Source organism: Ursus maritimus, unplaced genomic scaffold (genome assembly GCF_017311325.1).
Source record: "Ursus maritimus isolate PB19 unplaced genomic scaffold, ASM1731132v1 scaffold_8, whole genome shotgun sequence".
Taxonomy (NCBI): Eukaryota; Metazoa; Chordata; class Mammalia; order Carnivora; family Ursidae; genus Ursus; species Ursus maritimus.
The window spans coordinates 43036149-43049719 of NW_024426996.1; the positions used below are offsets into that span (position 1 = coordinate 43036149).

The window sequence follows — 13571 nt, forward strand, 5'->3', positions numbered from 1 at the left end:
ACCAAAGGGAGAGATGCTCTGGCCAGACCCCAGCTGCTCTGGTTCCCAGAGGTCAGAAGCACCCAGCATCTGAATGACCTAAGAGACACGCAGCCAATCACCCTACGGAATCCTTCCTTCATCGGGACCCACAGAGAAAATGGAGATAATAAGTGACCACTGTTTTAAGCCACCAAGTTTGGGGATTTACAACAGCTACCTGAAACACAATGTTTCTGGTAGAACTGCAGTATGAGTAAACAGAATTTAGATGAGACCAGTTTCATTTTCCATTCACCTGAACCAGAAACAAACGTTAGGTCGGCAATAGAAAGTATACCAAATTTTTATTCCTGTAGATCGGCAATTTTTCAAATATGACCACTGCTTAAACGTGTTGAGCTATTTACTATGTTCATTTACACACATCACATTCACTATTAAATATTCAGAAATAGATGACTTAATTTCCTAGCCCTACAAACAGCACTTGTAATTAGACTTAAGAGATTACAAACAATAAAACCATGAAACCAACAAAGTTGCATGTTCCTTCATGTTTTATTTACCATAAACATTAATAAGTGAATACAACAAACACCGGAGAAAGGCTTTTTAATAATTTTTGGATGTAAAGCTTAACACTTAAAATTATGCTTTGCTCCCCCCACCCACCCCAATTCAACATGCAGGTATTTATTTTCATATATGCTGATCCTAGAGTATACAATCTCTTCATAGTCTCATAAGAGAGTATCCTTACCCTGTAACTTAAAACGATTTCACAAACCGGATGTGATCCTAGTATAATACCATCATTTGTATAGTTCCTCAAGGCGAATATATTCACACAACATTCACATTAAAATCTGTGTTTTTAAACATCACTTTAATAGGCCAAACCACAAGAACCCAGGTTCTAGTTTTAAATGTTTATGAAGACTGCTGCTGAGCTCAAAGCATGCAGATATTCGTGACCACCCAGATGAAGCTGGAGATTGAACGCCTGCAGTAGGTCCAATGATGCAATTTTTCACTCATCCCAAGTATCTCCATATTTGTTTACTTTGACTAGGAAAAAAGCACAAATAATTGATAATTCCAAATATTAACAAGTGAAAGATACTACTTTAAGTTTGCTACTATGATGAAAATTACGTTTCTCTCTCATTTTCAATAAAGGCACATGAGAGAAAGGGGCTAGCTAGACTTTTGTGAACTGAAGGTTGGACATAAATAATGATGGACTCGATCAAGAACTTTACATCAATATTTGATCCTCATAACCACCTTATAAAGTAAACACAATCCCCATTTGAAGAGTGAGAAAACAGATTAGTAACTTGCCCAAGGTATAAGTCTAATAAAGCAAACAGAACCAAAATCTGAACACAGGTCTATTTAGGTCCAAAGCGTGGACACCTTTACAACTTTACCATACTAAGGGTGGTACATATTATAGCACACACACAAATTACCAGGAAATAAAAAATAACAAACATTTGAATTTGTTTTCCACAAAAAATACTGTAACAGAAATGATCAAGTCTTCAGGTTGTGGTTAATTCATTCTTCTCTCCCATAAGCTGTAATACTATACAAGAAGGAAATGGTTTCCAGCGCTCCTGCATTTTACATGGAATTACAGTTTGAAATAAGCTCCTTTGTCTTCTCTACCCTTTTACTTTCAGCCTCTCTTCTACATAGTCCTCATCTGTGGATTACAACTCTTCAGAAGACTCGAGTATTCGTAACAATGTAAAGGAGCAGTTATCAAAGTACGGACTAGGGACACCTCCCCCCCCAAGATTCTTTCAGGGAGTCTGTTTAAGTCGAACTATTACATTATTATACTAAGATATTATATACCTTTTCCCTCCTATTTTTGCCTTTTCCCCTAGCTTTCATTCCCTCATGACTATAAGACAGTCTTCTAGAAGCTATAAGATGTGTGCTGCCATCATTGCCCTGATAGCTAATTGATAATATGCTTATGTTTTTGAAATTTCTCAGTCTTAATTTCTAATTTAGGTAAATGTCAACAAACAGAATCTATACAAACTGAAGCTGAAAACTTTAAGTGACACTTTCTGACCAAGTGAATTTACACTGTACTAATGTCAAATTTTCTGTCTAGATTCTAAAATAGAACATTCTACAAAATCACCCAAACTATTTCATAACTGTTTTTTTCTTTAAATTATATACAGCACACACCAAAAAATCAGCTTTCTTTTTACAAAGAAAAAAATTATTTCACATTACTGTGTCATGTAACAGAACTTCAAGATTGTTCAGTCAAAATCACAAATGTCAAAATCCAGCAATTGCCAAAGATCTACCTTATTTCCTTTTGTTAAGCTTTATTATTGAGGCCCAACCAAAACATCTCAGGTCTGATCCATCAGTGCACACTATGCTGTGCAGACACGTAATAGAAAAGATCACAAAAATGAGAGAAATGCTACTGCCTGCCCTCATGGAGCTTACAGTCTAAATCCTCAATTAGCGTAACAAAGTAGCAGTAAGTCTTTACATATTACAAAATAATGGCCACTGAATGCAAAATGTTTATGCTAAAGGTTTTCTTCTAATGATAAACATTAACAAGTATTTTTTATTACAAATCTTTTTTAAAGCCAGATTTTTTTACACTAATAATATGACAGCGACATTATCCACAACTGTTATGAAAACAGAATTCTAAATGAAGGAACCACTAACAATTAGAAATAAAATTGGTTCTAAAAGAACAATCATAATAAAAAATACTCAAAATTTCTAAGTATTTTTGCATTCTTTGTGGCATAAGACTCTCAAGAAGGTACCAAGGACCTCTTTCTTCCTTCTTTTTTTTTAAAGTAATAAACAGAAAACCTTGAAACAATGACTCTCTCTAAAATTCTTCAAAAAAGACATCATAAAATTGTACACTGAAATAGGTACAAACCCCTGTTCAAAATGCCTTCTTCCATTGGGGTAAACTTCTGTGTCAGAAAATTGACTTTGGATAATGTACAGCTGTTCCAAAAGGAATGAAAACAAGCTGTGATTTTTAAATTTATCATTAATTACAGAGTAAAAGTACTACTGAAAAAAGTCAAACTCCTCTTTGGGAAGTGCCCTAAAAGCTGGTTTATAACGCATATAACTTCTATTTCAATTTCATAAAGCATGTAAGAAAATCAATTTCATTACTCAGTCATGATTCTCTCATTCTGCTTAAAGTGGCATTACAGCCCGTTATCAACCTCAGGCAACTGGATTTGGTTTTATGATTTCAATGTATCATTTAAAAAACACTTATTAAGTCCCAGGGTGATTTTTGATAAGAGAAAACATTCAAATGGATTTATAATTTCTACAATGTATTAACTAGTCTCACTGTCTTAATTCATACCACTATTTGGAATTCATTATTTTCTAACACAAAATGGTCTTTGGAACACCTTAGAAAAGGAAAGACTAATAACTGTGACGGAACTATTCTTTTAAAAAAAAGTTATTTTGGTTAATTGCTTGAGGAATTAAATCATGTATTAGTATAATTAATGTTTTTAACTAATGTTGAAGTTTCCGATCCTAAAGAGTAAAGTGATTCAGACTAAACTATCATACCTTCTTTTTTTGGCATTCTTTCCTGCATAGGCCTGACTGAGGGGTCAGTCTTATGTGTTAAAGTTACTTCATATGACTCTCTGTTCTTATTCCTTAATTCCTCATATGTAATATTTTTTCTCTTAGGACTTTCTTCAGGGTTGGGATCAGGTCCTAAAACAACAAACAGTTAATAAGTGGTGATAAAAGGATTTGAATAAATCCAAAGCAACTAAATTTTCTAAATGTTTCTTACCTACAATAAAAGCAGAAAAAAGTAAAATAGTCAAATCACTACCACCATTCCAAAGGTATTAGATTTTCCCCAACATAATTACAAAATGAAAACTTTCTCTTACACTTTAAAGCTTTTATTTCTAAAATTTAAAATCAACATAAAAAAATTAAAAAGTAACCACTGCCAGAAAAATGGGTATTATAATATATACCAGTGTAATTTATACTCACTAAAATACTAGTGTTTTAAACTGGAAAATTATTCACACTGCTTATTTAATTAAAAAGAAATATATCCTACTAGTAGCAACTGAACAAAATTTGACATCATATATATTTTACTTAGTAATATTTCCATAGCTGAACGTTCCTATAACCAGAGTCTATACATGAACAACTGTAACTATTAAAAAAAATAATGTGCCATCTTTATACTTAAACAAAAGTGCTTGGAAATAACTGTTGAAAGGTATAAAACATAGCCTTCGATCACTGTATGCATCATTTTTACTCAGGTCTAATGGAGCAATACTGAGGCAGAAAAAAGTGGCAATAATAATTTTGGCCAGGGAACCAGCATTTATTCTTTATCTCTTCCAAAGAAAGTTAAGGTAGCAATATATACCATCAAAGAGTTAAATATTGATGTAAAAATAAGTGATTACTCTTACTATTAGATGACAGGAGCAAATATTAAACATAGTTTACAAAATGTATAACCAGCAAAAAAGTCATATAAACATTTTAAAAGAAATGAACTAAGGCTAACATAAAATTCAGTCAACCAAAAGTCTTACACATCACTCCAGAAATAGTTTTCAAAGAGGTTCTTACATACAAATTAGGCACATCATTTTATTAATATAATCATTATTAATTAAAATAATTTTTTAAAAAGCAGTTTTTGTAGGTGGTATTTTGGAACTCTACAGTAAGGTCCCAGTGAAAAATCTTCAAATCAACATAACTACGCTTTAAATGTTTTCAAGCATAACCTTTTATTTTGCTACAAAGTATACTGCACTGATACAAAGCAAAAGGCTTTATATATTAGTTTGAATATTATACCATTCTTGAAAACTAAATTTTTGCTAAAAAAGAATACGAAGAAAAATATCATCTTACATTGGGTTTAAAAAGTACTCGCATTTCATTATTAATGAATAATTATTAAACTCATTTCCCTTTACCATAAATGATATTTTTAGAATTCTGAAGGAGACAATGTGTACTAGATTATTAGTTAGGAACCCTAAGTTCTCATTCCCACTTTGCCAACAATCAGTGAATGTCCTTGGGCAAATCACTAAACTTTGAATCTTGGTTTTCTCAGTTGTGAAATACAGACGTCTGACTAGATGATCTATCTCTAAAGTTCCTTCCAGGTCTAATACTTTTTCTCACTGAAAAAAAAAATACTTCTTTGTTTCAAAATTCTGTGACAAATAATGGAAACATAAATCAGAAGATTAGGGAGAATTTTTTCCACTTACAAAGCCCAATGAAAATATTCTGCATTGTGTAGGGAGCATGATTTACTGCTCTAGGAAGGTTAGAAAGAGCTGGAAGGAATAAAATATAAAACAGCAATGATTTCAATCTAACTGTAATAAACTATCTCTAAGTCTAACAGCAATGAAAGAGTGCTTTCTACTTTGAAAGATTAATAACTCTTTCAGTTCCTAATAAAAGAAAGCAGAACCAAACAGCGCAAACAGGACTTTAACAAAAGGGGAAAAGAGTCCTGGTAAGGGAGGACAGCAGCTAGGGCAAAAGCAGAGGAGGCCACAACTGGCCCATATGGAAAGTAGTCAAAGAGTGGCAAACTTGATTTAGAGAAGGGATTGGGAAAGCAGAGCATTGGATGGATAGATGGCTGCTCTCGAGGACATAAAATATATCAAAATATGGGCCTTGCTATTGTCTGTGGGCAGATACCAAAGGGCTTTTTTGTCTGTCTGCTTTTATTTGGAAAAGGAATTGTGCAACATAGGATGGAATTTTCTAATGCAAATGGAAGGAAAAATGAAAATCATAACAAGGGAAGAAGTGATGGATGGCTAGAAAACAAGTAGAATGGATCTGAACTTGAGGGACTAGGAAAATGAAAGTAGAATGGATCTGAACTTGAGGGACTAGGAAAATGAGAGATGCAGTGAGAACTAAGAACAGCTGCCTTTGAAGATAAATACTAACCACTCTCTAATCTGCTCACCTCCTTCCCTCTCTAATTGGGAGGTCTCTGTTTCCAAACATGGGGGGGGGGGGTCAAGACTCTCAACACCTTTCATCCACTTAAGAATGTCTTTAATTACTTTAACTTCTACTCTGTTTCTTCTTTTCCAAAATGTTAATACTCACTGCCCCCACCCCAACTTGCTCTAAAGCAATGCTGTCCAATATCATTTTCTGTAATGATGAGAAATGTTCTGTATCTGCACATTCCAACAGAGTAGGCACAAGCACATGTGGCTTTTGAACAACTGAAATGCTACAAAGCAACTGAGGAACTGAATTTTCAATTTGATTTAATTTTAATTAATTTAAATGGCCACATATATTTAGTGGCTACTTTATGTTCTAACCTACCTAAGAAGCCCTTCTACAACTTCTGCAACATTACTTGACCTATAATCAACTCCCTTCCCACTGTTTCCCTTCCCTCCCTTTAACCTACACATAGATCCAAATCTCTCCCATCTCAAGCAACAAAAATGTTCTTGTTCCTCATAGTTACTGGCTTATGGTATTTGCATTAAAACAAACTTTTTCAAAGAATATTCTATCCACAATCCCTTATCTAAAACTTTGTAGTCAGAAATGTTTCAAAATTCAGTTTCTCAGATTTTAGAAAGATGTCATAGTATATAGCTCGGTAATATATTACTTAATATCCATCCATCCAGAGGTCTGAAGCAGCAGTGCATAAGCAAACATTAAAATTTGTACAACAAAATGCAGGAAAAGTCATATTAAGATAAAGATTATAAATAGACTTGTGTCAGTTTAAGTCAGGGCTTGAAATGATTGTCAAGTCAGATTTCATCACTAGTTTAATTACAGAATAAGCTTTGTGGGGTGGCTGGCTGGCTCAGTTGGTAGAGCGTGCAACTCTTGATCTTGGAGCCATGCAGTCAAGCCCCATGTCAGAAAAATAAATAAATTAATAATAAAAAAAATTTTTAAATAAACCTTTGTGGTTGTCAAAGTTTTTTTGGATTTTAGGATTTTTAGATAAGGAACTGCAAACCTGTACTTCCTAATTCTTCACTTTTCACTGCAAATTAGACTAAAGAAATGAAAGGAGGAAATGAACAACTGTTAAGAGCCTATGACTTGACAGGCATTACCTCTGACTACTTCATCTCATTCCCAAAGTTCTTTAACAGAGGTATCATCATCTCCACTCAAGAGATCAAGAAACTGAAGGGATCACAAAGTTACTTGCCTAAAGTCACATAGCTAGCAAATGTCAATCATTCAAATCCGGGCCTTAATCCAAAGTTGATGTTGTTTCACTTACATTCTGCGATCTTCAAAGCTAGTATTTACACAAACTTCACAAAGCATTTTCACATGGATTTTCTCACTTGACAAGAGTTCTGTAAGGCAGGTAATTATTATTTTTCTCACATTACAAAAAAGCTGAAAGCCTTTAAGACCAGCCTAACAAGTGTAACCTCTTTGAAGCCTCCCCATGGCCCAATTTACCACTTCTTTGCAATAATCACTAAACTTTGTTAGTATTTTTGATTAATGGGACATATTATTAATTTTTCCTTATATTTCTATATCTTCTAACAGTCTAAGAGCGTTTCTCAAGGACAAGAATCAGGTCTTATTCATCTATACCTCTTTCATACCTAGCTGAGTGCCTGACACCTACTGGAAGTCAAAAAATGTTGAATGAATGAAGAAACAGATGAACAAACATGCTGAGTTTAGGCTGATGGTGGAACATACAGGTGATATCCAGCAGAAAAGGTCATCAAATAAAGTTTATACATACGTTGGACCATATAATGCTGAAACTCATTTCAAGAGAAGTTTCTACCTTGGGCAATATGATCAGTAATACCAGTGGGAGTAGATTCATTCATAGAAGCACTGAATGGAATTGGCTCATAATGAGGAAGCATCTCTTTTTCTATGTTGTCTGCTGCTGGAGACGTCACAAAAGATGAATGACCACTCAAATCTGAGTCGTATTTTGACTTCTGAGAATAGTGCCTGTAAATCATATTGTATAAGAAACGCAAATTATTGCCTACACCCTAAAAAAAACGTGTTATGGTACGAAAACTAGTTATCTTACTTTCTAAAGGAATTATGTAATTTTTACACGGTTATCTATAACAGTAAAATGAAGTCTTTCTCTCTGCCACAAAAACCTTAAAAATAAGTTTTGACCCATTTATACAACTTAAAAACGGCCACTCTTAATACAGAAGAGAAATGTATATCCAGTTTTCGAATTCCTAAGCTTTCAGAGATCATTTTAAAAAAAAAATATTTTATTTATTTATTTGACAGAGAGAGAGACAGCCAGCGAGAGAGGGAACTCAAGCAGGGGGAGTGGGAGAGGAAGAAGCAGGCTCCCAGTGGAGCAGGGAGCCTGATGCGGGGCTCGATCCCAGGACTCTGGGATCACACCCTGAGCCGAAGGCAGACCCTTAACGACTGAGCCACCCAGGTGCCCCTCAGAGATCATTTTTTTAAAAGATTATTAATTTTCTTGAGAGCAAGAGAAAATGTGGGCAAGGGGTCGGAGGAGGGGCAGAGGAAGGAAGAGAATCTCAAGCCAACTCTCCACTGAACATGGATCCCAAAACAGGGCTCAATTTCATGACCTTGAGAGCATGATGTGAGCTGAAATAAAAAATCGGCTACTTATCCAACTGAGTCACCCAGGCACCCCACTTTAAAGATCATTTTAATGTGTTTAAAGTCCTTGGAGGGGTGCCTGGGTGGCTCAGTCGGGTAAGCGTCTGACTCTTGGTTTTGACTCAGGTCATGATCTCAGTCAGGGTCATGGAATTGAGCACCATGCTTGAGATTCTTTCCCCCTCCCTCTCCCTCCCTCTCTGCTCCCAGCCCCGCTCACTGGCACACACACTCACTCTCTCTCAAATAAATAAATAAAAATAATAAATAAATTTTAAAAAATCTTAAAAAAAAAAAGTCCTTGGAAAGAAAAAAGTATCTCAAATCAGAAAATATGTCCAGTTCCCACATTAACTGGGAAGTTAGTTCCACAGCCAACAGGCCATAAATGCTATTTTGCTAAACAGATATGTAAGTAATACTAGCTTTCATGGGGTTTACCATTTATAAGAATTTACCTATTAAATCTATTTAATTACATTATTACTTATCTACCTATCCAGATGGACAGATTCATTTATTTATACTTACACAAGCAAAACAAAAATTTGGAAAATATACTTAAAATAATTTCCCTAATTTAAACAACAGAAGGATTAAAAAGTTGAAATTTAAGATATGGGACTGATAAAATTTGGTAATTCAAAAGAAAAGTCCAAAATATAGTAATCAAAGGTGTTTGCCAAATTAAAATCCTTTATTCTGGTATAAGCAGTCCTAATAGGATGCAACTCTATATTTAAAACAAAGGTGGGGGGGCTCAATCGGTTAAGCATCTGCTTTCAACTAAGGTCATGATCCTGGGGTCCTGGGATTAAGCCCTGTGTCGGGCTCCCTGCTCAGCCAGGAGCCTGCTTCTCCCTCTCCCCGAACCCAGCTTGTGCTCTCTCTCTCTCAAATAAATAAAGTCTTAAAAATGAATAAATAAATAAAAATAAAACATAGGTAGGGGTGCCTGGCTTGCTCAGTTGATAGAACATGGCAGCTCTTGATCTTGGGATCCTGAGTTCAAGCCCTAACTTGCGGGAAGAATTTACTCAAATAAATAAATACAAATAAATAAAAAGAAAACAAAGGTAAACATATTTTACTCCACTTTCTATTTTTTTATTTTTATTTTTAATTTTTTTTTATTTTTTTAAAGATTTTATTTATTTATTAACAGAGATAGAGACAGCCAGCGAGAGAGGGAACACAAGCAGGGGGAGTGGGAGAGGAAGAAGCAGACTCATAGCAGAGGAGCCTGATGTGAGGCTCGATCCCATAACACCGGGATCACGCCCTGAGCCGAAGGCAGATGCTTAACCGCTGTGCCACCCAGGCACCCCTTTACTCCACATTTTAAAACAAAATAGTTTTAGCCTCCTGCAGAACGGCAAGTTTCCAACAGTCCTCCAGACTACACAATGTTTCATGCCCTGAATTATAGCAATATCCAGTTACAATTTTTTTAGCTAAAATTAAAAACCTTCAATAAATATCAGAATTTGGCCTACCCAGATAGTGAAGATCGCTGTGCCTGTCCTGAGCGTAAAGCTTCTCCAAGAGGGGAATTCTCAAGATTTTTGAACTTCTCTTGGCAAGTTTTCACGTAAGAAAGTTTTCCAGCAAAGTATCCCATGATACAAGCAACTTATTTGTAAAAATAAACAAAAAATGATGTCAAAGTACCCATTTAAATAAAAATCCTAAAAGAACACTTTCTAAGAAATGTAATCTTAAATAGGTCTTGATACAGGAAAACTGAGATTTCCTGAAATAATGGTAAAAGTACCACATTAAATCAGATTCAGAGTACACAGCAAGATTCTGTAGATACAATTCACTTTCACAAAATAACATAATCCAAAATAAAACTGCTCCATGATACATAAATTTCACTTTATTAATTATTAATATAGACAGGAAATATGTGGTAAAGGAATTAGCCCAGCTAATTTCATAAGACTGTTTTTAAAATTAGGTGCAACAAATTCCTTAAAATAATGAATTATGAAGTGGTACCTAAATGTGGCTACTGTTGCCTTATGTGTTTATTTCCAATATATAAGAGAGGCTAACCTGGAAAGATTCATAAAAAGTCTTGGGTGCTCTTTTTTAAAGGAATTTAGCTTCTTTCCTATAAACCACACTGTAATATGTAGATAAATTATGCTTATTTACATTTTAAAATGTAAAGAGATTTTTAAAAATTAGATTTAATTTTAAAAGACATTTTACTTCTGTAAAGCAAGACAATTTTTTCCTCAGAAACCAGAGAATTTATTTTAAAATACTATATATCTTTACAAATTATTTAGAAGTAATAGCTTTATTACATTATAAAAGAAAAAAATTCTCTTTCAAATAACTTGTAATTCTTAATGCTAACAATAAAATGCCCAAGTAGTTGACTAGTCCATTTAATGAAAAGTTTAAACAAGCTGGTCAAAACAAATAACCAAATAACTGTTATGAGTTAGACAAGACAAAACATTTGTTAAAAATTATTTCACTTAGGCAAGAAAGCTAAGAAAACGAGTGTTGTCCATACTTACATATAAGTTTAGGGATGGAACCATATTTGGGATGACTTGAAAGGATTCCTAAAGATTAAAGAGTAGATATTTCTGAGTCACATTAATTGTTAGAGATAGACATATTTAGATAATTAAGATCTTTTATCTTTTATTAAAATAAAACAGGCTTATGCTAAGTTTATGCTTAAAGTATATAAGAAAATGACACAAATTATGGTAAAAAATGCAAGAAAACTATTTCTGTGAGCCATAATCTAGTCTCTTCTAACGTGAGACAAAAGTAATAAAAAGTTTAGGGGCGCCTGGGTGGCTCAGTCGTTAAGCGTCTGCCTTCGGCTCAGGGCGTGATCCCAGGGTCCTGGGATTGAGCCCCACATCGGGCTCCTCTGCTGGGAGCCTGCTTCTTTCTCTCCCACTCCCCCTGCCTGTGTTCCCTCCCTCACTGGCTGTTTCTCTGTCAAATAAATAAATAAAATCTTAAAAAAAAAAAAAGTTTAGCAATGCAATATAAAGATATATCTATTTCTCAGCAGCTTTGGGCAACCTGCAAAGATAAAAGGAAAAATCAGTACAGACTATCTGTAAGTACTACCTGACTACATCAGCTCTTTCCACTACCTCAGAGAAGTCTAAAACTACAGCTATTTAAAAGAGAGAACCAGTAAATTTAACATCAACAGAAATATGAAGAAAATCCAAAAGGCTCTACAATCTATTAGAATAGGTGAATTCACAACTAATGAATCATCGAGCCTTACATCGAAAACCGGGGATGTACTGTATGGTGACTAACATAATATAATAAAAAATCATTATTAAAAAAAAAAAAAAAGAATAGGTGAATTTAGCAAGATCACTAGATGCAAGGTCAATATAAAAAAAAAACACACACACAACAGAATTTCTGCATACAGGAAACAAACCAAACATTTTTGAAAGATACAATTTATTATAGCACCAAAAAACGTCAAAGATCCACGAGTAATCTAATGAAAAATATGAAAGATTTGTACACTGAAAACTACAAAACTTCTGGAGAGAAATGAGAGCTAAATGGAGGAATAATACATCCATGTCCATACAAGGAAAGACTAAATATTGTCAGTATGACAATTCTCCATAAACTCAACTATAAATTCAATGTAATCCTAATTAAAAATCAAAGAAAGTGTTCCTGAAAGTTGAAAAACTTATTCTAAAAATCATGTGGAAATACAAAGAGCTGAGAACCAAGGCAATATTGAAAAACAACAAAACTGAAAAACTGACTACCAACAAATATCAAGATCTATAATAAAGCTACAGTAATTAAGACTGTTTTAAGTACAAGAATAGATAAACCCATCAAAACCAGAAGAGAGTCGAGAAACACATCCACATAGTCACTTATGACAAAGGCAACACTGCATGCAGTGAACAAAGACAGTCCTTTCAAAATAGGTGCTGGGTCACCTTCATATGGAAAATGAGCAAAGGAAAGGAAAATGGAGGTGCTGGGTCACCTTCTTTGGAAAATGAGCAAAGGAAAAATGTACTTTTATCCTACCTCATACAATACAGGCATACCTCAGAAATATTGCAGGTTCGGTTCAAGAGCACCAAGATAAAGGGAGAATTACAATAAAGAAAGTCAAATCCATTTTCCTGTTTTCTAGTGCATATAAAAGTTAGGTTTATGTTATGCTGTATTAAACATGCAGTAACACTGTCCAAAAAATAAAAACAATGCACATACATTAATTAAATACTTTATTGCTAAGAAATACTAACAATCACCTGAGCTTTTAGAGTTGTAATCACTGATCACAGATCACCATTGCAAATATAATAAGGAGAACATTTACTGTGAGAATTGCCAAAAGGTGACACAGAACACGAAGTGAACAAACTCTGTTGAAAAAATGGCACCAATGAGACTTGTTCAAAGCAGGGTTGCCATATACCATAGATTTGTAAAAACCACAGTATCTGTGAAGTGCAATAAAGTGAAGCACAATAAAATGAGATATGCCCGTATTCAAAAACAATTCCAAATGCCTTTAAGTATGAAAGAAAAAATAAAGCTTAAAGAAAAAAGCATAAGAGATTCTTCATGTCCTGTTAAGAGACAAAGATCTTAGAGCACAAAAAGCCTTCATCATAAAAAAAATGATAAATTGAGAGGGAGGAGTTAAGATGGCGGAGGAGTAGGAGACACCGTTTTCAGCCGGTCCCCCGAGTCGAGCTGGATAGGTACCAGACCAGCCTAAACAACCACGGAACCAGCCTGAGACGCAGGAAGATGCATCTGGATCTCTACAAATGAACATCTCCAGCGCTGAGTATTGAGGTACGAAGTGGGGAGCCATGAAACCG

The 13571-nt window shown here is 34.5% G+C and overlaps 1 protein-coding gene across 4 annotated transcripts in view; it reads right to left on the bottom strand.

Moving 5' to 3' along the window:
• Window positions 1-521: 521 nt before the first annotated feature.
• Window positions 522-13571, bottom strand: part of OCIAD1 (OCIA domain containing 1) — a 32559-nt gene continuing 19509 nt past the window's right edge. For 2 of the 4 annotated variants that reach the window (XM_040625169.1, XM_008701463.2), the window contains 5 exons: window positions 11235-11282; window positions 10194-10329; window positions 7868-8043; window positions 3598-3750; window positions 522-1050 (listed from right to left, as the gene is read on the bottom strand). In XM_040625169.1, the coding sequence (XP_040481103.1) occupies window positions 1013-1050; window positions 3598-3750; window positions 7868-8043; window positions 10194-10329; window positions 11235-11282 (551 nt within the window). In that variant the 3' untranslated portion in view covers window positions 522-1012. Of the gene's footprint in view, window positions 1051-3597; window positions 3751-7336; window positions 8044-10193; window positions 10330-11234; window positions 11283-13571 lie in introns of those variants that run through there. The other 2 variants (XM_040625170.1, XR_005833462.1) reach the window with 2 other exon arrangements.